The 24,630-nt window shown below is 40.8% G+C and overlaps 1 protein-coding gene across 1 annotated transcript; it reads right to left on the bottom strand.

Annotated features, from left to right (window-relative positions):
- Positions 1-500: 500 nt before the first annotated feature.
- On the bottom strand, positions 501-1,038 carry LOC123376953 (60S ribosomal protein L21-like). The gene has a single exon (XM_045029248.1). It carries the CDS (start codon positions 1,013-1,015, stop codon positions 533-535), a length of 483 nt encoding a protein of 160 aa, XP_044885183.1. The 5' UTR covers positions 1,016-1,038; the 3' UTR covers positions 501-532.
- Between the last annotated feature and the right edge of the window lie 23,592 nt (positions 1,039-24,630).

Below are 24,630 nucleotides of genomic sequence, written 5' to 3'. Positions count from 1 at the left end.
GATGTCTATTTGGAACAGATATCGTGCACTGCTATTGATACTTTACTGCCGCAAATGGTGACACTTTTAAAGATTTCTCCACTAGTCCTCAAATTTTCAAAAGCGCCAATGGCTGACAGCCACCAAAAGCCACTGTTTCTGCGACTCCAGATTTCGGTAAGTGAGAAAATATATTCTCCTATCTCTTGCCTCTTCTCTCCTCACTCTCCACTTGTCCATTTTTCATCCCCGCCTGAAATGGCATCCTCAGCAGGATCAATCAAATCAGTGGTAATGCTGGAAGAAGAGCTAAACTAAGGAGGAAATTCTGCATATTCATAGCAAACCTAGCCAGAAGAAAACGAGGCTCAGAGTATGTCTACACAGCAGCTGGTCTGGTGCTACCCAGTGCGGATAGACAGACACGTGCTAGCTCTCCTGGAGCTAGCACACTAAAGACAGTGGCATGCGCATGGTGGCACAAGTGGCCACCCTGCCTTCTGGGTACATTTTTTTTTTGTCTAAAGAGACTCCTTTATTTTTTTAAGTTACACTATGCCATGAATTCATAGGGAATTGGCTCCAGAAGCTCTGGCTCTTTGCCATTGGTTCTCACAAAGTGTGCTTCTCTGGGTGGAGCAGGCTGGCGTTTCAGTTCAAACCAAGTGCCTTTTTCCTTTGCTTCCTTTTTCTTCCTTTCATTTTCTTTCACACGCTGCAGGAAGCTGTCTCTGCTCTTAGAATGCTTAATATGCTCAATACGCACATTTATTCTCTTGGCGAGAATCTTGCCCTTAACCTGTTTGTTTACGATAATGCCAACAGCATGCTGAGTAATGTTAAATACCCTTCCAGTCTTGCCATGGTAACACTTGTGGGGCATACCTTGTTGAACAGTACCCATGCCCATGATGTCCACAATATCACCCTTCTTGTAGATTCGCATATAGGTGGCCAGAGGGACAACTCCATGTTTGCGAAATGGTCTCGAGAACATATAACGTGTCCCTCTCCTTTTCCCCTTTGTGTTTGTCATTTTGGCAAACGGCTACAAAATGGTACATTCTTGGGCGGGTAGCCTGAGCCGCCACAGCCACACTGCTATTTTTACTACAGAGCTAGCAGGTTTATCTACCTGTACTTGGAAGCCCCCTTCCAGCTGCTGTGTTGTAGACATACCCTTAAAGTCCACCTCTGCAGAGCATGGTCCCTAGCTTTAACCAACATATTCTAAGAAAGAGACAGCGAACAAGGCAAGTTTTAAACTATACACAGTATTATTATAGTATTTCATGACATCCAACTGCTAACAAACCAATACAAATTAAATTCTGAGTAGAAGTTAATAAAATCAAAGAGCATCAGCTTCATTGCAGTGGAGCAGAGCTCTGCTATGTTTAAGGTTGAATTTCACTTACTGTTTAGCAGGCAGTTCTAGTAGATATTTGGAGGGCATACCTGAAATGTGTATACATCTATGCAGAAGCACGTGTGGATACATTAACGAGCGATGTGGTGGTGACACTAAGTTCACAAATGCCTTCCATCTCCATTTCTTTATGTGATGTTGTTTATGTCTGTTTACTAGCTCTCAGTGATCCCCTTAATTATGATGGAAGTAATAGAGTTAGATCAGGAATAAATCTGCCCCATTATCATTTATATTTGAAAAAAAGGGATTTTGTTTCTTTATAATATAGGTTAAACTTGAAATTCACTTTGGTGAATTGCTCATTAAAATCATCAATGTAGCAACTTCTAAATTGCTTAGCAAATAAGACATTAAATGTAATGTTTATTAGAAATTAAATGTACAGTAAGGTCAGATTTATTTATTTTCTGTTCACAGCAGTATCCTAATAGGCACAGTGGCTTTGTATCATAAAACCCACAGGTTTAAAATAATAGTAATAATAATTTACTTCAGGCTAACTGAATTTTTTTTTACATTTGCAGATTAACTAAACAATAGCAGTTACTGTAATTTATCTAGCTGAATAGCATCTTTGAACAGTAACAAGACATTTTCCATAATATAGTACACAATAATCCTCAGAGTAATTCTGTGCAGCGAGTGGCATAGACCATGTTTTTGTCCCACATGCACTGTTGCCAACTCATGATTTTATAGTGAGTCTCATGATTTGGATGTTTTTCTTAAAGCCCCAACTCCTGGAGTTACGGGATTATGTAAGAATTTTAGCTTTCATTTAAAAAATGTTTCTAGTTCTCATAGTTAGGAGAAAAGCTTGGAAACATAAACCCTACAGGTGAAAAACCAGAAGGCAATACTGTACAAGAAGAACCCAACATGCATTTTTAATTACATGATTTTTTTAAGCCAATCTCATGATTTCGGGGGACCAGACTCTGGATTTTGAAACTCTTGGGGTTGGCAATATTGCATCCACTATCTATGATTCTAAGACAAGATGAGGCAGATGATATATAATACTATGCTCTGACCTTGGTTTTAAAAGGGTTTCAACCTGGCTTCTGACCCATCAGTAAAAGCAATTGCATATTATAGATATTTTACTATCCGATCTGTTGGTACAATTAGCTATCCAAGTGCAATAAAGCGTGTCAGCAACATTGCACTACAGTTATTTGCAGCTGCAAAACTGGAGATCGCTTTTCACAATCAACCACCTTTAAACTAATTTTGTTTCAGGTCCTCATATGAGCAAGCAAATGCAAGCGAAGGGGAATGCCGGTGCTATTTTAAATGGTGAGGAAGATAAGCAGACTCAAAGCTTCTAATTAGCACCAACATTTACTGCAATAGATGCAATTGTATAAATGACAGGGGCAACTTGTTTTCTTACAGTCCAGAAGGGAAGAACTCTCCGGACCTTTCCCTAGAACATCTTAGGGCAAGAGAATCATTATCACATTTGTAAAGGATCACTGCCCACTAGTGTGCCCTCCCAGTAAAACTTTAATCCAATAAAAACTGCATTATAGTTCTCCTGAGTTGTCCTATTTCTAATCCAGAGGGACCCAGCATTTAAGAGCCAAAGAATCACAGAGCTGCCGCTCAAAGTAACCATAGACACATGGGTATTACAGAGGCATTGGCCAACCATCTCTTCCCTTCCTGATCATATTTTCTTTGACTCATTTATTGTAAGTGATTTTGAGCATAGATTCTCTAATGCATTTCAAAAGAGTTTCTTCCTCTGCATAAAACATGAAATTGTCAAGCAGAAAAGCCTATACAGTTCACTGCAGCCAGTAGAAGCCATTGATTCCTGCATTTATTTCCTCTATATTTAAAATCTATTTCTCATGCTGCTTGTCACGTAGGGTTGACATGTGTCACAAGATGCCATTATACACTGTGACAATGCATAACCAGCAAGCGCTGTCTAAAAGAAAATTATATGTTTAAAATACTCCTGTGCATACTTGCTTGTGTTGTTTGATGTGGCCTCATAATTGCCAAGAGTCAACAGTCATAGAAAGAGTTCATCAGAGGATACAAAATTGCTGCTCTATCAAAGTAAAAGAAAAAGGAAATAGGTAACGCACGCACCGCAGGAATAATAAATCTCCATAGCACTCTTTACACATCAGCCTTTTTAAGACATAATTTATTTGCATTTATTTACCAAAAATAGAAAGTTCTACTAGAAAAACGCAGTCCATGATAAATCACTGGCAGAAAGAATTTTCTAAAATATGGTTTAGTGTCTTTCAATAGTGAGAGCACAGGTCAGGGAGTCGGGACTTCCAGGTACTATTTCTGACTCTGCCACTGACTCACTGCATGATCTTGAGCACTGTCCCCTGTCTCAGTTTACCCACTACTACTTACTTATCTCTCAAGAGTGCTATGAGATTGAACTAATAATGTGTTTCAAGATCCTGCAGGAAAAGATGCTATATAATAACTTCATTCAAATCATTCTCTGTCACAGGTAGGTTGATATATTTTTGAACAGCAAGAATGTTTGTGTCATCCCAGCGGCTGACTGAACAGCACATTGTTGTTGTTTGTATTCACTCTGATACATTTGGGATTAGATAACAGCATTTCCTATTTCAGCATGCTGGCTCTGCAGTGAAGCAAATCTGTGCTTGAATCCTGATTCAGATTCTGCCATTATGGCTTTGTTAGCAGCTGAATTTTGTGAAATTCACTTATATTCCATTTATTCAGGCTGCAGAATCGGATTGTGAAGTACTGGCAGGTTGTCACTCTCAGTATGACTGAGCACAAGGAAGTAACTTAAGCTAACCAAAATGTGTTAGCTAAAAAAAGCCCATTTTCAATATGTGTATTTTGTACATATTTGTAGAATGAAACGTTTATGTGGTGGATTTACAGTCAAATACTGTATCCCATCAATATTCCAGTATTAGTATACTCATGCATAAAAGTGGAAACAAAGTTCAGGGGATGCAGTATGCATGCTGTGACCGCAAAGCAGATTTGTAAACAATGCCTTTGTTACTGCATCTTCATTACAAGATACAGTTTCCCCAGAAGAGCGAAGAGCATAAAAATCAGCCCCTTGCTCAGGCCCCAGTTCTGCAATGATCACTTAGATGGTTCTCATCCTCATTGCACCTGAGTGCTTCAAAATCATTAACATGATTTATTCTCATGACATCTCTGTGAGGTAGAGAAGGATTATCCCAATTTTACACACAGGGGACTGATGCAAAGGGCAGATTAAGTGACTGCCCAGGGTCACACACAAACTCTGTCTGAACTGAGAATTGAACCCAGGCCTCCTGAATCCTAACACTAGTGCCCTAACTACGACATCCTTCCTTCCCCTTCTGCACAGGCAGACCCCATCAACTTCATGCAGGTCTGGAGTCCCACAGCTGCTGAACTCACTGCAGGATTGGGGGCTCGATGTGGAAAGGAATGACACCATAAAAAACCATTTTAATGGTTACAGCAAATAAAGCTTGATTGAAGCCTGTTATTTCTTTCCTTTTTATTTTCACCTTAATTTTTATTAATTCCTATGCATCCTCCTGTGTTCCATTCCTTAGACTAATATAAAATATTTTCTGGGGGAAGACAGAGAAATAGAGAGCCATGTCATTGCAATTTTCTTTAATATTAATATCCTGACAATAAAACCATAATAAACTCTAAGTATTGTCTTTCATCCTCCCCGCTTTAATGCAGCACCAACTTATGATGCTTCTAATACAGCCTCCCCCTGCACACTGCTACTCCAGGTCATTCCCTAGAGGTACTGAGGAGGACTATAATACCCTGTAGAATAGATGAAGCAAGGATCTGAGCCTTCAAGGTGCTGACAATCTCAAAACCCCACTGACTTGTGATTCCAATGACATTTAGGGTCACACCCAAGTTCCAACTAGTTCCATCCTCTTCCAACTAGAGCTGGACAAGGAAGGTTTTTCCCATCCTCTGAAAATTTTCAAGATTTTGGAAAAAAAAGTTTCCTGTTCTGAATCATGATAAAAACTCAAAATCTTGAAAATTTTTGCAAACTAAAAATCAAAAAAAGTTCAGTTCAATCAAAACATTTTGTTTCAATAATTTCTAAACATCATTGAGATTTCAACTAGGGTTTTTTAATTCTAATTAGCTTAAGTTTTGAAACAGAGTAATTTTGAAACAAAGAGAAAACAACTTCCGTTGGTGGAATTTACAAGCTTTTGAAGCAGTGTGTCTTAGCTAAATATTCCTTCCCCAGACTTGAAGAAGCACAAAAGCTTGTACCTTCCACCAACAAAAGTTGATCCAATTAAAGATACAACCTCACCTTCCCTTTCTCTTTCATATCCTGGGATCAACATGTCTACACGGCCACTACAAATAGCTCGTATGTAGCACTTGGGGGCATAAACATGTGTTGTGGTTGTTATGCATCTCAGTATTGAATTGGGCCGAAAATACCACTGAAAATTTACCCTATGCCACCTCATGACTGACCTTTAATCCTCTGAAACCTGTACTTCATGAGAGAGAGTAAATGCAGACTTCCTACCCTGCCAGAGGATAGCAGCATACCTCTGACAGGCTCAACAAGGAGGAATGAGGCAATTCAGGTTCTTCTGGACTAACTGACTCACTGAATAATTGGGAAGCAGTTCATTTATCATGGAAGCACCTGGGCATGATGAAAAGAAGCTAATCCCAGTGCAAGGGAGTTAAGGGAACAGAGGCTTCTGAGGAAAAGGAACAGTTCCCAGAACTTAGATAGAAAAAGCACCTAAGGAAAAGGCTTCTCAGGAGGAGCTGGTGAGGGGGGGCTTGCCAGCAAAGGAAACCAAGGAAGAATGCCCCTGAGTGCAAGGGTTTCCAGAAGGAAGGGATTATGAATGTTGTCTCATAGAAACTTGGCTCTCATGAAAGACTTCCCCAGGCAACAGCAGAAGCCCTGGAAAAGAGGAATTATGTTGTCCTGAGGAAGAGTCATCACAGTTTGGCCTCTGCGCAAATCTCGACCCAAGAGAAGAGACCCTCCCCCAGCCAGTGACAAGACACACCTGACTCCAGAAAGGAATTCCAGGTCATAAAGGCCTCACTGGTAAGGGACCTTGAACATAACTGGAGTTGCCAGATGAATGTTGACTCAGCTCCTTCCCCCTCCTGCTAGAGATGTGGAGGGGGAGGTCTATTGTGTGATGTTCTAAATTTGGGGATGAATAAACTAGACCCCTGAAAGAGCACTATTCAATATACAACCTTCACTCAGGGAAACTAAGGCAGTGACACAAGGGTGGTGCTGCATTGCGCTGCCAGGAGGCATTCTAGGGGTTAAGACTCCCATGCGATACCCATTCAGTATATGTAAACGATTATAAAGATCACAGGACAGGGCTATTTTTATTTTATATAGTGTGAAATGATAAAGGCTACAAATGGTATCAAATAGAAGTGGACAAGGTGAAAGAAGTGAAGTCAAGTCCCTATGTACAGACAGCCCACATATCAATGACCCCTGCAATCTACTAGTTTCAGGATGGATTTATTCATTGATTGCTATCCAGAAAAAGCTTCTATCTAAGCCTTAATCGCACATCTGATACTCTCTAAATCTCCATAAAAGTCAATAGGCATTTTCCATGTACAAAGAATGCAGATCAAATCCTGAATGTGATATTTCTTAATACTGTCTTGCAATCTAAAGACAACCCATTGAATGAAGCTAAGTCGAAAAGAGAACCAAAGCTTTAGAAGTCCCAATCCTTCATAAATGATGGCTCTTATAATGACCTCACTACAAAAGGGTCAGGGACATTTTGACCCTTCTTGTGCTATCTTGTTAACTTTTCTGTCAAAAGAAGTTCACTTAACTAAATTATTCCTAAACGCGCTAGTAAAAATAACTATTACAGAGGCACAAGTGCACCTTGGAATGAATATATTCTAGACACAGACCTGTGGCCATGCTGCTTGCTAGATCTCCTTTTCACTGGCTTGTGTGCTCCAGCTTTGGGTACAGTAGTCCTTGCTCCAGTGGGAGGGCCATATTTTTAAACATCTCCTTTCTCTGTGACAGTTACAGTTTCATCAGCCGTTGGCCTCTTCTTTAACCCTGACAGCACGAAGACCTCTCTTTCCTTGACATTTCAAAGCAGTCAGTAACAATGGAAAAACCAGGACAGTTTGTGACAAGTGTATCGGGTCACAAATTTGAACAAAATTTATAAAATAATTTTTAAAGAAAGGCGTTGGCAAGTCAGTTGACTCTTCTAGGTGCAATGACTTCTTTACACAATGCAGTGCTGTGCATCTTTTTAATTTCCCTCCCTGCCCCCAAAACAACAGCCCCATGGTAGACATTGCACAATATTAAAGGTGGACCAAGCAGGCCAAGTTTGGGTGTGTACTGCAAAACTGCATCAGGATGGTTCAAATCCAAGTTCCATTTCATGTCATCTCCCTAAGATTTTCAGGAGTTAGATACAAGGTTTTAGATCATTTCAGCATTTCAAATTACTGACCAACAGCTTATTTATGACTATTATTTATATTACAATAGTACATAGATGCCCAAGCAAAATCAAGGCCTCATTGTGCTAGACATTGTACAAATATATAGTAAGACAGAGTCCCACTCCCTCCCACAAAGAATTTACTATCTAAATAGAGAAGACAGACAAAGGATAGGAAAAAGGAAGTATCACCATTCATTGAACAGGTAATGAAACTGTGGGCCATATTTTTTGCTGCTGTTAATTAGTGTAGGTCCATTCTAGCCAATGGATCTGCAACAATCTACATCAGCAGACTTGCCCAAGCTCTACCAGGAAGCTTGCAACAGTCCAGGAACTGAAGTGATATCACCTGAATGCCAGTCAAAGCTTTAGCCATAGGACTATCTGTACTTTCCTGTATTTTTTTGTCCATGTGTTTTTACAAACATTAAATTTTGGTACATACATAGCTCCCACATGTTTCAGTGAGACTGAATGGAAGTATCCAGCAGAAGGAGCGAAATTGTCTTTCTCTGTCTACAGAAGATGAGGCATCAAAAAAAGAGAAAATGGAATAATTTCACCTGCTTTCTTCATATCAGATTCTTTAAAAACACTTAAGAGCATTGCAAACTCTTAGAATGACAGGTTTCATTGCAGAAAATTCTTTGAAGTGTGTGTTTGTTTTAAACTCCATTCTTCAGGACCATAGGTTTTGCTGACCAGACTTAAAAGGGAATTTACTGATTAACCGACATATTAATATCAAACTTCTTTCATTTCTGTATCACAGCATCATCTTTCAAAGTGCAGTTCCTCATTAACAGCAGTTTTTGTTTACGATGTGTTATTTTAGTTGCTATGTGAAAAGAGCAATGGTTTCATTTTCATATGGGCAGAGATTTTGCTATTTGTAATTTGTAAAAAGCTGCATGGAGACATGGAAAAGAGGGTGTAATTTTTGGAAAAACTGCATTATTCAAAACTTGTTGGAATGTCTGATATCAGTTTATTTTTCCCTGTCTTTTGCATAACAGCTGGTTTTTAATGCTGGAGAGATGCTCCCCTCACCTCACATCATTCTGACGGTAACAGATTTTCCTTCAATTCTTCTCTACAAAGCATTTTTGCCTCCCTGGGAGTGCAGAATTTGCAGCGCTGTCAGAAGTTATTTTTACTGGCATTCCATCTGACCAGAGGCCAAGGGGCCATAAGGTGTCTCAGTACGCAATCCCCTTCCTAAATGCTACTGCATAAGGACACTTAAATGATGCATGGGCCTTGAATTTCAACCAAGATGAACAATTGCATGTTCCTGACTCTCGATATCTGATCCATAAATTATCAGTTTGATCAATACAAGCAAAAAGAATAAAACATACCTGCAAAATTATGATACATACAACTTGCATACCTCTCAGGAGCACTGTGATGCTTAATTAATGCTCGAGGTCCCCAGATGCAAGGCACTATATGCAAAGCAATATCGTATTGCCTAATACAATAACTAATAAATAAATGGTTATGTTCTCTATCAAAGCAATTATAAAATTGATCCACAAATCAATCAGAGCACCAGGTTCAAAAGCTAGGCTGTGTTATAATCCATTTAAAAGATCCAGGGCCAAAACTTAAGTCTAGCACTGAGCTCAAGAACTGATTTGTAATGCTGGGGATTTCCAGGGGGGCCTGAATAGAAATAGTCTTCCAAAGATGAAGAACTATAGCAGCTCCTAAGCTACAACTTCTGTATCCCACCTTTCTGGAGTCCACCAGGTCCATTTTGATTATCCCACTGCCTACCCTGCATGCTGGTGTGCATATTCCTGCAGAACAAAAGGGTGTGCAATATCTACATAGGGTCCCGGCATCCTGCACTTTCTGCAAACAGCAAAACTACACTCCCACTTTGGTCTGGGCCCTCTATGCTTGGAGAGGGGTCAGGGAGGTGGGACAGGACTAGTTCCAAAGTTTAGAATAAATATTCTCCATTTTTTAAAAAAAAAGCCTTGGTTCGCACAGACTGAAGCATGCTGTATTACATGTAAATTAACACCAACAAAACCCAACTCTCAAACAAATACTGCTCATTGTTTATGTCTAGGGTGGAAAAAACTCTGTCCCTCAAACAACGGTAGTGAAGAAGACTTAGCTCAATATTTGAGGAAGTGCTTTTTTAAAGCTTCACCTTGGAAGCATCTTTTGAGGCTTAGTTAACATAATTTGACACACTTATATGTAGAAATACTTTCAAAGCACTTAGTAGTGAGCATTTCAAAAAGTATTACACTCCATCAGCCTCTGTTGTAGAAAGTAGGAGAATGACACTTGAATTACGTTGAAATGTGCTCAGGGGTTAAGGCAGCCCTCAGGCATCTTTAACTTGCATGACCGGCACTTATACAGCCAATAAGCCAAGCTGACATTGACCTTGAGAAGATTATGGGGGTAGTCTTTACATAATGATGAGCTGGCCTTGAAAATCATCTCCAGCACACTAGCATCAAACAGACTTTTCTTCAGTATCGGGTATTCATACCTTGTGCCACCCGCTGTCTATTTCTAATCATACACATGTAGCTATGTAAAGAGGAGCTGTTCAAATACACCTTTAATGGGAATTACAGATTTTACTCCCTTAAGATGCTTTGAACAATCTCAACCTTACAGTCTAAGAGCCCAATCCTGCTCTGCTGAAGTCAGTGACAAAATCCATGTTGACATCCATGGTGCGGGATCATGACCCTGAGTAGAGCTAGTTTAAATGTTTCAAAATTAAAAATAAATAAAATTCATGAACATTTCTGCCCAATCTATTCCTCAGAAACACTGAGTGCTCCTAACTACCATTAAAAGCACTTTTCAAGATTAATGATGGTATTGTTCACACACACGAGTATGCAAATATAATGTATATGGTATAAAGGCTGATGCGTAAAAATCTTCCTAAACTGGGGAGGAAACGACTTCCCTCTGATGGTATTTCAGGATATTTCCTGCTGTCTACACTATATGGTCTTCTTTGCATATGGCCAGGATTTGGTCCTTGGATGGCAAACATGAATGATCATAGGCTATTCAGTTTGAAATGCTTTTCTTTTTTCCCCCTTTTTCCTTTTTCTTTTTTTCTTTTTGGGGGGAGTGTGGGGAGAATGCTCACTTTGTTTCTAGCCTATGTTTCATTTAAGCTTCATTTGATAAAGCCCAGTCTTCTACCCCTATTTCAGCAGAAATGATCCATTATTGTGTGACACGTCATACTGCATCAGTCAAGTGGCTTAATTTCCATCATAAAAAATTCACTGTACATGTATATATAACTCAGAATAATTATATAAACTAAGCTAAATAAATCATAACGATTTTGTAATGAGGAATGTTGTTCGATGTAGTTGTGGATGTATGCCTTTTACAGCCTGAGGCTCAAATCGTGTAATTACTTACTCCCAAAAGTAGCTTTAGCAATGTGAGTAGTGCCATTGAAGTCCTGTTTGCAACATTGCAATAGTTCAAAGGGGACTGACAGAGGTATTGAGGATCTGGCTCTAAATCTGTACAGCACATAGCACAAACGGATTCCAACCTGGCACTGATGGCTGTTCTTAGGTGGGCCAAGTGGCATTTCATGACCAGAGCACATTATACCAATATTCTGTAACCTGCACCAATTGCCTATTCGTTTCTGTGTGGAATGTGAAGTGTTAGGTTATGAACTCCATAAATCCACAAGGTTTGTAACATGCTTAGTTGAGGGACTCTCTCTCTTTCTCTAAGATGAAGCCGCCACTGCAATCAGCAGATGTATTCATGCTACTAACCCCTTAGATTAAACATAGATTGTAAGCTCTTTGCCCATAACAGACATGATTGCTGGGTATCAGTTATTCATACACCAGGCCATCTGGTCTTTAAATACATACACACAAGCATGCTTAACACAATAGGACCCCAATCCTGATCGTCATAGAACCCAGGAGCCCCAATGTGAATATTAAATAATAATAATAAAATAATAAAATCTCACTCCCCAAACCAATAACAGTGCATAGAAGTTTAGGCTAGGCACCTTTTTATAAACCCAGCCCTTTGTGATGCTGGAGTATTTTACTGATGGGAAAGGCACTTCCTACTCTGTCTTATTTTACCAGGCATTTGACTGAAAAGCATGGCACACCTCATCAACTGCTGCAGGCTCCTCTCCACTCACATGTTGGCATGAGCAGCTTCTACTCTACCACATACTCCCACATTGGGAGCTCTGAAAGAATAATTCTACTTAATGTTAATACAGTAGTTTGGATTGATTTACTAGGAGCAGTTATTAAGGGCTTGTTCCACTCCTCATGGAAGTCAATGGGAATCGTTCCACTAACTTCAATTGGCACTGGATGAGGCTCTGGCCCCTAAATGATTATTAGCTATCAAGATATTTTATCAGTCAGAGATTTAAAAAGCTGCCGCCTGTACTCTATGAATAAATGAATGAATGCAATGTATTAGCTGGCTTTTGAATCTAAAATTCCCTAGTGAATGTCACAAATGCACATGATGTCCCAGAGTCCTGGTCTTTGCATTTGAATAGCTGTAAACTCGTATGTCTCAGACAGCAGACTATTCACTATGGAGTATTCATCAGAGGAAACACATATGCTATTTATTCCAGTAAGCATTTGGAATACATTGTGTTCCTGATAAACTAGAGACAAGAATCTGTGGCTAACAGATGCAGAGAACTAATAGTTCCTTCTTTCAGTCAAACAAAGCCCCTGAGATCTTCAGACACAGATATAGTTGCTATGTGTATCTGACCTCATGTGCCTTGGGAAGGACAGCAGTATCCCAGTACAATTACTATGATCCACGGATGCTGAGAATCCCTTTTTGGCATTGTGCAGATTCATTTCAATGGAGACCTCAAGGCTGATGAGAGAGGGAAAAGGGATAATTGTACTGGGGCCCAAGCACAAGGGGACCCTCAAAACATCTAATGCCCCTGTAAATAAAGTGAAAGGGGAGTAGGTGAGCCCCGAGCCAACATGAGGTACTGGAGCCCAAAATTCTCTCAATGGGCCTACTCAAAGGTACTTCTATGCCATTCCTCCCCCTCCTGGTAACAGTGTGATCACAAGTCCCACTCACAAGCCCTTTCTACACTCCCTGATAGTCCAAGAATATATTCTATGTCATATAATGCAGCTGAGAAATTATGGAGAGAGAGAGAGAGAGAGATCAGCTTGTCTTCTTGGGATATGTCATTGAGAACATTGTTCTAGCAAACTAAACTGGCTTTAAGCAAAACTGAGAGGAGGAAGCACAGGGAGGATGTGTTTGCCTTAAGTGGATACTGTTTCAGAGAAGAAGTTACTCTTACACTCAGCCACCCAAGACTAGATTGAGTCGTTTGGCTCAGTCCATGTGTGGGAGTGGTGCACTGTTGCACTGCCCAGGAATAGCCCAGGGAAGGAACTATGATAGGGAGCAGCCCAAGTGCCCAGGGCAGGAGAGGAGTGATATAATTTATTGCATCCTAGAAAAGGGAGCAGCTTACAGACCCCTTTGTGCCCCATTAGCCAGTATGGCTGCAGAGCCAAACATCTACCCTCCACTCTCTATCCCAGCCTGCTCATGTGCTCAGAGAAGCGCAGCCAGAGCACAGACACTCCTCAGGGGATCCAGTGCCGCATTGGAGGCAGCCCCAACACAACCAGTGAGGGGAGCCTTACTCTATCTTACTGCAGTGCAGGTTCATGTTAGAACTAGTGGACAGGCACTGGACTGAGAGTCAGGAGACACAGTTTCTTGGTTTGACCACTGACCTGCTGTGTGATCTTGGGCAAGTCACCTCTCCTCTCGGGGCCGCTGTTTCTTTCCCACCTGTCTGCATTGTCTATTTAGACTGTAAACTCTTTTGAGTGGGGATTGTTTTTCACTATATGTTTGCACAGTGGCTGGCACAATGAGGATCTTCTCTCTGTTGGGGCCGCTAGGTGCTATTGTAATATTGATGATAATTGTGGCAGCACTCTGGAAGATGTGAAAAGATTCAAACACACAAGGGGATGCAAATATTGTCCCTGTTTTGCAGGATAATGATTTGATCATCTCACTTAGCATGCATTGAAGCAGCTTTGTATGAGACAAAAAGTGTCAGCACTGGACTACAGTGCCTTATTTGTGGTCAACAGCGATGTGGAGGATGAATATGACAAACTTCACTTTTGCAAACAAATGGGAAGTGATGTTGGCCTAGATTTTTTAATGCCCCATATTGTTAAGCAAGACCACCACAAGCAGAACATACCATTGGACTCTGTACAGCTCTATTATAGATGTTCACTATTTGTTCCCTTTATGGATGCTTTATTCATACTGCTAAATGACAAATTTGGCACTTGCAGTAAAATTGCCTCCTGTTTCATTGCCTTGCTGCATATGTATTTCAGCAAATACAACTGCAGTGACTTCCACAATTAACTAGCCACTAATTGCCTAGTTACCTGATGATTAAAATAAGGTCTTTGCTCTAAAGCAACCATAGAGGTGATACTGGCAAGAAAGGAGGCCATACCCAATAACATGACTAAACCTCTGACTCAACGTGACCCAACAGTATCCACATGTTGCTAAGGATAATTATTCCACTGACAGTGTCTACAGCTTCTGGTGAACACTTTTTTCCATTCTTTTTACCTGAAAAAGCTATTGATTCACTACTGTGATCGAGGAAAATTTGTATACACTAGCTTTGATATTTATTCATCAAGAGTCAGTTGACCCACGAGCCAATGGAATGGACAGCAAATACAACTGATTGCTTTCCAAGACAGCCAGGCTGTTGAAGATTATTGCTTGTGCCAAGCATTGCATATAGTGCAATATACCATCATTCACATTTGCCACGTTTTTGAAAAAATACTCATTTGTATAATTTGTAAAAATGCTCATTTGCTGGTCACACCCCAAAACTTCACAGCAAAATCCTACACCTAAAACTAGGGAGGGATCCTCGCAACCCCCAGGCCATTTAGTTGCTATGGTGCTGCTCTGTGGATACTATTTCACCACCTTGCCCAGCATGGGGAGAATAGCAAGATCCTTACAGGAGTGATCCACCCTCACCATCTCCACCGCACCATAGGCCACCAATGCCCTACTTCCTCTATTCTCTCTGCGCACTATAGGTACATATGCACTGCGATAGAAAACCTGTGTCACTAAGTCTCAGAGCCCGGGTCAGCTGACTCGGGCCCAGGCTGCATGCAATTAAATTGCTGTGTAGATGTTCAAGCTTGGGCTGGAGCCTGTGTTCGAGATACCGTGAGGTAGGAGGGTCTCAGTCCAGCCCAAGCTCAAATGTCCATACAGCAATTTTATAGCCTCACAGCCCAAGTCAGCTGACCCAGGCCAGCTGCAGACACGCTGTGGGTCTTTTATGCAGTGCAGACATATTCTATGTGACTTACACAAAGCAGGACTCTGCAGCTAACCTCTGTAAAGCACACATCCATCTCCACTTTCCAGTTCGGCTGCCCGGGAGACCTCAATCCCCATAGAGAAGTGGGGTGAATTTAGTCCCAAGCACAAATCTGAGTTCCCAACTATGGGCTATGAATGCTGACGAACCCAAGTTAAACATGGAGCACATGCACATCAAGATGTGTAACTATAGACAGCTTTGGTCTGAAATGCGCAGTCTTGAAGGAATCCCTTAAATGGTTACAAGGGAAGTCCAATTCACGTTTATCATTCTTATGCTCTGTAGAAATGCCATGAGCCCCAGATATATTATGCACATTGTATGCAATGCATGCATGGGGGGTAGGGAGAATCATAAGTTAAAATACATCTTTTCCTGTGTTGTGTAGAAGGATACTTGTTCTGTAATCTCCTCTGAATTCTGAATGGCTGGGCAAGCATGCCACCTACAGGTAACAGTTACAATTTTTCCCCATCTAAATATGTACGGTCAGTGGAAACAAATATCAAATGAGCACTCAACATAGTCCTTTCATATGCTAATTAAGTTCATTAAAAATAAACAAATACGGAAGTAAAATACTTGGAACTCCTTTCAAAAAGAATCAAAAACTACATACCCAAATATACTAAATCCTTCAGTGGAGTAACCTAGAGAGGATCATTATCATTACAGCATTGTGTTCTGCATACATATTTTATGAACCAACTTCTTGCACATACTTTAGAGGTTAGCAGTGCATTACATTTTGTCTGCTGCTTGATTTAACTGAATGCAATGCCCCCAAGGCATTTATTAAAATCAGACAAGGGGAAAAATCTATTACTATTAACCTCTGACTGTAATATATGCCTCTTTAGGAAAGGCTGTATTGCCATGCTTTTCAGTCACCAATGAAATATGGTCCTATTCGTCACTTAGCATTTAAATACCGAGAGCAAAATAGCCTAAACAATGTAATGTAACTACTGTCTTTATATCACTCTTAAACAACTTCTGTACAGACAGCTCTGGTTCTGATGAAATTTTATATCCTATAAATTAAAAGACTGACATTCTCTAGAAAGAAATTTTAGTATAGCATTGATAGAAAGAAAATATCATGCACAAAATTAGACCAATGTGAGAAACACCAAAAAAGAGAATTGAACATCTTTTCACACAGGGCTTTAAAATAGTATGATATAAAATCCTGCAACTTCTGGGTGACATGATCTACACAAGTAGGCTTTAATGGATTTCTAGTTAGTAAATGTTGACATGTTCTTAAAATCCCATGAACCTGGGGAGAAATAGCCCACAAAAGACTAGAAATACTAGTTTCAAGTTAGGCTGAGCCAGCTACGTTGCTAAGGAGTGTGAAAAATCCATGCCCTTGAGCTACGTAGTTAAGCTGACCTGACTCCTGTGTAGACAGCACTAGGTACCTGGAAGAATTCTTCCATCAACCTAGCTCCTGCTTCCTAGGGAGGTGGATTACATCTGTCAACAGAACTCCTCCCACTGCTGTAGTGAATGTCTACACTGAAACACTAGAACAGCATAGCTGCAGCTGTACTGCTGTAGCAGTTTAAGTGTAGATATAGCCTAAGTGAGCTGCCAACATATGAGAGATTCGTACATATTCACTGTGTATTCAGCGCATGATTGTAAAAGAGATGAAATTATAGGATTTTTTAAGATGTGCCCAATTGAATTTCTCTGGGTACAAGCACAACAGTTGACATATGACTCATGGGAAAAAGCACTACTCACTTGAGGAAGGACTTGCATGCTCAAGCCCTATATTAACAAAATCATCTCTTTAAAAAAGTCTTTTTTTTGCCAGGAACTACATTATTTTTCTTTCTGATTCTTCAACCCTTACTAAAATAAGTAGTCAATAGGTTATTCATTCACTGAAAGTCCATTGAAAGTGGATTCATTTTTTGGCAAAATTAACAATGATGTACATTGTCCTTAAAATATATTTTAGTTGCAGTAAAAAAAATAGAAATTTACCCACTTTTCCTGAACCCAACTAAATATATTTGATTGTGCTCCAGCGTAGATAATTTGTTGTTTTTATAGAAACTTAAATCCTAGAACAGAATAACCAATGGGAATTGGAATCCTATCTTTAAACTGGATTGAACTGGATAAATCATAGTGTCCTGGAACCTGACAGTTGTATATTTTACAGTGGCATTAATAAAATAGAAAATTAATTAACAGCCTCTTCATTAACTAGATGGTGCTTCTTAGAACACAAGGTCAGAAAATAAGATACCTTCACACCCTGAACTGAAAGCATTTGCCCTGCTCCTTACAGCCCTAGCATCCTTTGGGTCTCATACCACCCACCCACCCACAAACCCAGCCTTCAATTTGTCCTCTGCAATGCTACGTGCTTGGGGGTTATTTCAGGCTCTATTTTCCTCTCTCTCCCCTAGACTATTTAAGGCCACATTACTTCATACTCATATTTATCCATTTTGTTATTCAGTTTATGTGGCTGTCAAACAAATGAATTCCCTTCCTTCTATTTGGTTTTTGGAGTATGCAGAAATTTTAATTCCTTCCATTGCACACACAGTTGTTTGTTTAATTTTGTAAATAATGTTTTGTGATTATTCATGATTGTCACTTGGCAAACAAAACTGAATGGCAAATGTATTATTGGCACGTAATTTACATATTTTACCCACCGGATCTGGCCTTTATTCCCGTATGCAGAGTATTTTATTATATAAAGTGAATTTATGTATTATGTATAACATGCTGCATATACCATATGGAATTGTATGTTATACATTAAATTATATATTATGTGTCATATCATATGACTGGACTCATATAGCAATAAATGAAGCCAAGTCCGTCAGTCTGTTCCAGTGGAGCGCCCCAAGCGGGGGTTTTCCACGTCCTTTTATTATAATGGTTACATAAATCATTCTATTATGCGCATGTGCAACCTCAATCCAACTCCTCGCCCCCTCCCCTGATTGGTGCTCTATGCATTGCGTGTTCCAGTGGTACACACCTGGTCGGCGCTTAATCTGTGTGTCTCCTGATCGAGTGTGGGGGGGTGGGAACCACTTCAGCCGCTCTAAATCCGGGGGCGGTCTTCCTACCCCCTTAGTGCTTAAGAAGTGTAAAGTTCCTACAGACTCATCCCTGCTCCCTGAGAACCACATTGGAGCAGTAACAAGAAATAATTTCTTCCACCCTGGCTAGCCAGGAAACGTTGTCCACTTCTTTTGATCAAAGATCTAGCAACCCCGATTCAGATGTTTGTCACCTCAGAACTTGACTCTAGTACCTGTGTATTTCCCTCTAACTAGAGCTATTAGACAAGACCAAAAAGGAAGTCCAGTTTGTACAACACACCCAGCCATCCTCTTCAAAGGGCCTGGCCACACAGAAAATTGCAGCAGGACTTCTCAACTGATGGGGACAACTCCGCTGCTGGATTCTGAGGGGGCAACTGCGACAGCCTACTCCACTGGTAGAGAGAAGGGGGCAAAGCAAATCTTGCCATCTGTAGGACTTGAGAAGGTGCAGCTGTCTCAGTCCGTTCTTGCTACCCTCTGCCCACCCAGTATTCCACTGTGAGGATGGATGCTGAGGAGCCAGTGCCAGTGCCTCTTGAAGTAAAGCTACCGCTAGAGCTGAGCTCTGAATGAGCTGGGAAAGGACTGAATCCTATCCCTAGCAACCAGCCCCCATCTCTTTGCAGCCCCATCAATCTAGCCATCAAAGGCACAACATCTAATGCTTGGAAGCTGAAGCTAGATAAATTCAGACTGGAAATAAAAAAAATTAGGGCAATTAACTATTGGCAAAACTTACCTTTTTCTTCAACCTTTGGCTGATCTCTTGTGCAGACAGGTGGTTCGAACTCTCTCACCCAGGAGGTGAGGGTAGCCAGGTGAGGAGAAAAGTGCAATACTTTTCCAGTTTCACATTATCACTACAGCTGATTAAATCATTTGTTGTGAATAATATGGTGAATTTCAGCATTTTTTGTGCTAAACTATACAAAGATTCAATTTTGGATCCATTCTATTGACAAATTTCTTCTTGGTGGTAAATGCAATGTTCTTTGTGGTTGCCAAATTCATGCCTACTGAAAAAAAAAATCAATTTATTTGTCAAGGTTAAGGAAATGCTAAGGAAAGCAAGTAGTCAAAACTTCAGGTGAAGCAGGAGGTTCCAAAATCACTGGAGCTCAATTTATTATTATATAGTCTTGTAACTCCTGAAACAGCAAGATGATGTGGATGAATTTAACTTAAACGGATTGTCCTGACCTCTACACATTGCAAATTTATAATGATGGCTTGATTTTGAAGAGCCTTCTCAATACGAAGTGTGGACAAATGTTTCAAAGATTCTATTGCAAATTAATGCTTTTTTTAAATAATAAACAAATATGCTCCTATATTAAAATAATGCTAGATACAGCTGTAGCAGTAGAAAATCTGAAGGGAGATCCTGCAATGGGACCATGCATGTGAATAAAGGTTCTCAGAGTCAGAACAGAGCTGATCTCATTTTTACATGCAAGAATTGTCCAAGGGGAGGTGACAGTTCCATTGTTTATTTATCTTGCCTAAATCAATCCTTCCAATACACATAACCAGAACCAGTCCACTCTCCCTCATACATACTAACCCCTGCTCCTCTTCTCTCTCTCTCTCTCACACACACACACACACACACGCACAAACACACACACATGTGCCGACCGCCCCAGCCTGTGCCGACCACCCCTTCTTGGGCTCCTCTCAAACCCCCTTACACACAAGAGCAGAGAGCTACTGTCCAGTGTAGTTGGAGGCAGGAGAGTATCTTCTCTTCCCTGAGGCTCACCGGTGTGGGCAAGGAAGATCTCTACTCTCCTTCCTCAAGTTCTGGCAAGGGGGAGCCTCAAGATCCATTTTATCAGGGAGTTCATCGATCACCCTCTGAAAGATCCTGGTGAGGGGATGCTGTTGGGCTTGGAGGATCTTTACTCCTCACCCCTGAAGCCTGGTTGGGGGAATCTCCCTAGAGCCTCTGGGGAGTTATGGTCTCCGCTTCTTCTTTCCCCGGCCCCTCTTAGCAGCTACATGAGCTCCATAGCACAAGATGCTCTTCAGTCCCTATCCCCATGCCAGGTAAAGCACTCATCCACAATGTCACTGTGACACTTCCTGTGGGTACCCAAGGCTGTGAGGCACCTCGTTTCCTGCCCTGAGCCTATGGAAGCCTTGTCTCTGTCTGCCATGGGTCGGTTCCCCACCACCACCAGCCTCTGGCAACACAAGCACTGCCTTCCGGGCCTCCCCAGGCCCTGCTCTGACCTTATGGGTTAATGATAGGCACACTCCAACCCTCGAGTCCTCCAAGCCCTTGACCCACTGAATACTCACAGAATTCCCAGATCCTCTGCTCCCAAAGGAATAGTACACCACAGCTTAGCAGTTACACCTTAGGTCACATCACTGCTACACACACAACATTTACATCTATGAATATTAAAAATAAGAAGTTTATTTAACAAATGTTAGAGATTTAAAAAGAAGCAAATAGAATTAATGGAAACAAATGGTTACATAAAGATAAAACCATAACATACTTTCTGGGGCCTAAATATAACTAAGATGACATTTCCCTGTATCAAAGGCTAGCACATCGAAAGCTTCTCTCCCTGACCAGTTGTGATCCTCTGTTAATAAGACAAGCCAGCCAGTAGCTGGTCCCTTGGTGAAGCATGCAGAGTGTCTCTCTATCCCTACAGTTATAATCCAAAAATCCATTGTCTTCACTTGCAAACAGGATACCCCCTGCTGCTTGTGTTTTCCTGTCTAGAATCTCCCTTGGACACTCTGCAATCTGATTATCATTTTGTTCAGCCTGTAAATAGACATTCATTGTGGAGTATACAATACTCAGTTTTCATATAGCCAATAGGTAGGCAAGCATTTCTTGCCTGGAAGAAACTTTTTATCACTTTTAATATGGAGTTATACCTATCTCATAGAACTGGAAGGGACCTTGAAAGGTCATCGAGTTGAGTCGAGTCCAGTCCCCTGCCTTCACAGCAGGACCAAGTACTACCTTGACAGCTTTTTGCCCCAGATCCCTAAATGGCCCCCTCAAGGACTGAACTCACAAGCCTGTATTTAGCAGGCCATTGTTCAAACCACTGAGCTATCCCTCCCCCAGCAGGTCACTTTCTGGTGACCGGAACCAATTCACAGACCTTAACAGCATAACATTCAGGATATGCATACATGCATTTCACAATGAGTATGATGATCTGTATGACTCAAGCTTTTAGTAGGGACCTTATATGACACCCTTTGACAAATTACCATTTAGTGACAGACCCAGGGGATCCTTCTAACCTTGTGCACCCCTGTGCCCTCAGGCAGTGGACCCCAAGATGTAGTTGGATCACAACCTCTTAGTGCCTCCGTGAGGTGATGCAGCCATATGGCTGGCTTTGGAGGCATCACGTGTGACCACATGACTCTCACATCCCCAGAACTGTTCTGTTGTAGGAATGAGTTCTTGCCCAGAAATAAAAGAAGGAATTGAAATGCTATCACAGCTGTTTCTCCCTGGTTACTATCAGTTCATCATGTCCATGGATTAACTCCATGACCATCATTGAAAACATTTGCATTTTTGTAATGAATCTCATTAATTAATCCTCATGTTAATTGATTATGAATGCTTATGCATTTCAACAGAACTATTGTGGGAAACTGAATGAGAGTGGGTCATATTAAACTAGATCAGAAGCTCAAGTTAAATGCATAGTACAGCTGAGAGAATTCAACTCAGCCCAATGTCTGCACAAGGCCTATGCCCCAATTTAGTGTCACTTCAGCCTCTGTACAAGGGTAGTTTTCACATGCCAAAGAGGTTTATTTTGGTTTCTTCATTTATGGATCTAAGTTTCAGAAGAGCAGAAGTATTTGCCTACTTGGCTCTACTACTTACACGTTGCAGCAACATTTTAGGAACATAGGAATATACAAATTGCCAGATTGGATCAGACCAGCTGCCCATAGTATCCTCTTTCGGACAGTGGCCAGTATTGAGATTCTTCCATCTTCCTCTGAAGTAACTCTGGGTTGGTGGTTGGTGAAAAACTACCCTCAAAAAAGCTTCCTGCTAATCCCACAGGTTTTATAACCCCTTCCAAAATGTCTTTTTTTTAGTAATTACTATTATAACACTAGATAGTCTTGGTGAGCCAGATTTTTTAAGGTATTCAGATGTTTAAAGATGTGGGTCACTACCCATATAAATTCCCTTTTGGAATCCTGATAGGCTTGTGGCCTCAGTGATATGTAGTCCTACAAGCTAACTTTGCATTGTTTGAAAAAATATTTTCTTTTATCATTTTCCAGTTTGCCACCTTTCAGTTTCTTGCTACTATGAGGCAGAGTGAACAGAAGTTCCCAGTCTACCTTCTTTGTAGATAGACCCCAAGACATGCTAGAGAGAGCACGCATGTATGCATACATTTTATAAATAGCTATTTTTGAGAACTGTCAGCAATGGTCATGTGTTATGATCCATTTCAATTACTCATTTGTAATTCACAGATTCGGTGAAATATTTCTAAAGATTTAACACCAAAATATTTGTAAACTAGTTAAATTTAACTATCTTTAATTGTGAGTGGATAACTTTATGACAAGTTAGAAATTGGCAGTTACACATGCTAAGATAAAAGTAAACATGCTGTTCAGAATAGCTTGATCAATAAGGGTCAGGAAGACATTTTTCTCCCATGGTCAGCATTGTACAATTGGCCTGGTGCAATAAAGGCATTTTCACCTTTCTCTGAACCTTCAGCTATTCGACTTGATGGAACATTTGCCTGACCGGATCTGGAAAATCCTGTGTTTCTATTCAGACCATAGTAGGTCTTATTTTATTGGTATTTGTATTCCAGTAGCACCACACTGGGCTAGGCACACTCCAATATTTTGGTAAGACAGCCCCAGCCCCAAATAGTTTACAATTAAGTTAAGGCAAGCAACATATAAAAGGTGGAGAAGAGTGATGAAAAATACTCTGAATCTGATCCAGTGCCCATTGAAGCCAATGGACAGAGCAGGCACTATTCCATTTTTTTCAATTAAGTGTCAGCAATCCTCACCTGCTGCTTTGGCTAACCAAGATTAGTTGTCAGGTGGGTCTAGGGTAAGAATATGAAGGAGAGGGTAGTGGTCCTGCAGATCCATTCAGGGACAGTGTTTCATGCAGAATGACTAGCATGAAATAATGTGATTATGGGGAAAGTAATGAAATGTGGGATCAAGGGCTCGCAACATGGGCAGGGCAGAGAATGCAGGAGTTGATACCTTAGGAGACAAGACTAGAGCAGATAAGTGAGGAGGAGCAGCTCTTTAATGGGCTTTAAAGGTGCAGATTAGAAGTTTGAACTTGATGCTGCGGAAAAGGGAAATGCAATGGAGGAATTCAAAGAGGGTCAGTGATACAGTCAGAGCCATGGGCAAAAAAGCTATCTTAGCAGCTACAATTTGTATGGATTGGAATGGGGTTTTTAGGCACCAAAGACAAGGATAAAGTTGCAATCAGTAGTCAAGATGGAATATGATATAGTCCTGAACGAAAATTTAGCTGTGTAGACAGAGAGAAATGTGGCATAGCTCTAAAAATTGCATGGAACAAGAAATAGCAAATTTTGGATTCAGCCTAGATGAGTGGGATGAGGAAGACAAAGGAGTCAAAGATGATTCCGTTTACAGGCCTGAAAGACAGGGAGGACAATGGTGACAGAGAATAGGAGGTTAGAGGAAAGATCGGGGGTTCAGTTTTGACCATGTTACTTTTAAGCTGGTAGGCAGGACATCCAGAAGGAGATATTGGAAAGAGAGGCTCCAGCATGGGATTAGTTATGGAAGACAGCTCGTGTTGGAAAGGTAGATTTGTGAGTCAGAGTAAAGATGGTGTGCAGATGTGATCACCTAGAAATAGGGATCATGAGCCTCGGGACAAAATCAGAGCCCTGCGACATCCCTGGAGACAGACACACAGAAAGACACATAAGAAGAAACCAGAGAGGCAGGAGGAGAATCAGGAAAGGAAGGAGTCACAAAAGCCAAGGAACTGCAAGATTTCTACAAGGAAGGTCTGACTAACAGTTTCAAAAGCAGAAGATTGGACTGGGAGCAGAACTGAGTGGAAGTTCTCATTTAATACTGTCTCTGTGTTCCATTGGCTCTGAGCAGGCAGACATGAGA

The sequence above is a fragment of the Mauremys mutica genome, chromosome 9, assembly GCF_020497125.1.
Source record: "Mauremys mutica isolate MM-2020 ecotype Southern chromosome 9, ASM2049712v1, whole genome shotgun sequence".
NCBI lineage: Eukaryota > Metazoa > Chordata > Testudines > Geoemydidae > Mauremys > Mauremys mutica.
The sequence above is the reverse complement of the archived record's forward strand: the minus strand, read 5'-3'. Positions and strand labels throughout refer to the sequence as shown.

What these genes read in the sequence shown, in the direction of transcription:
- LOC123376953 (XM_045029248.1), bottom strand. Translation starts at nt 1,015, where the DNA reads ATGACAAACACAAAGGGGAAAAGGAGAGGGACACGTTATATGTTCTCG.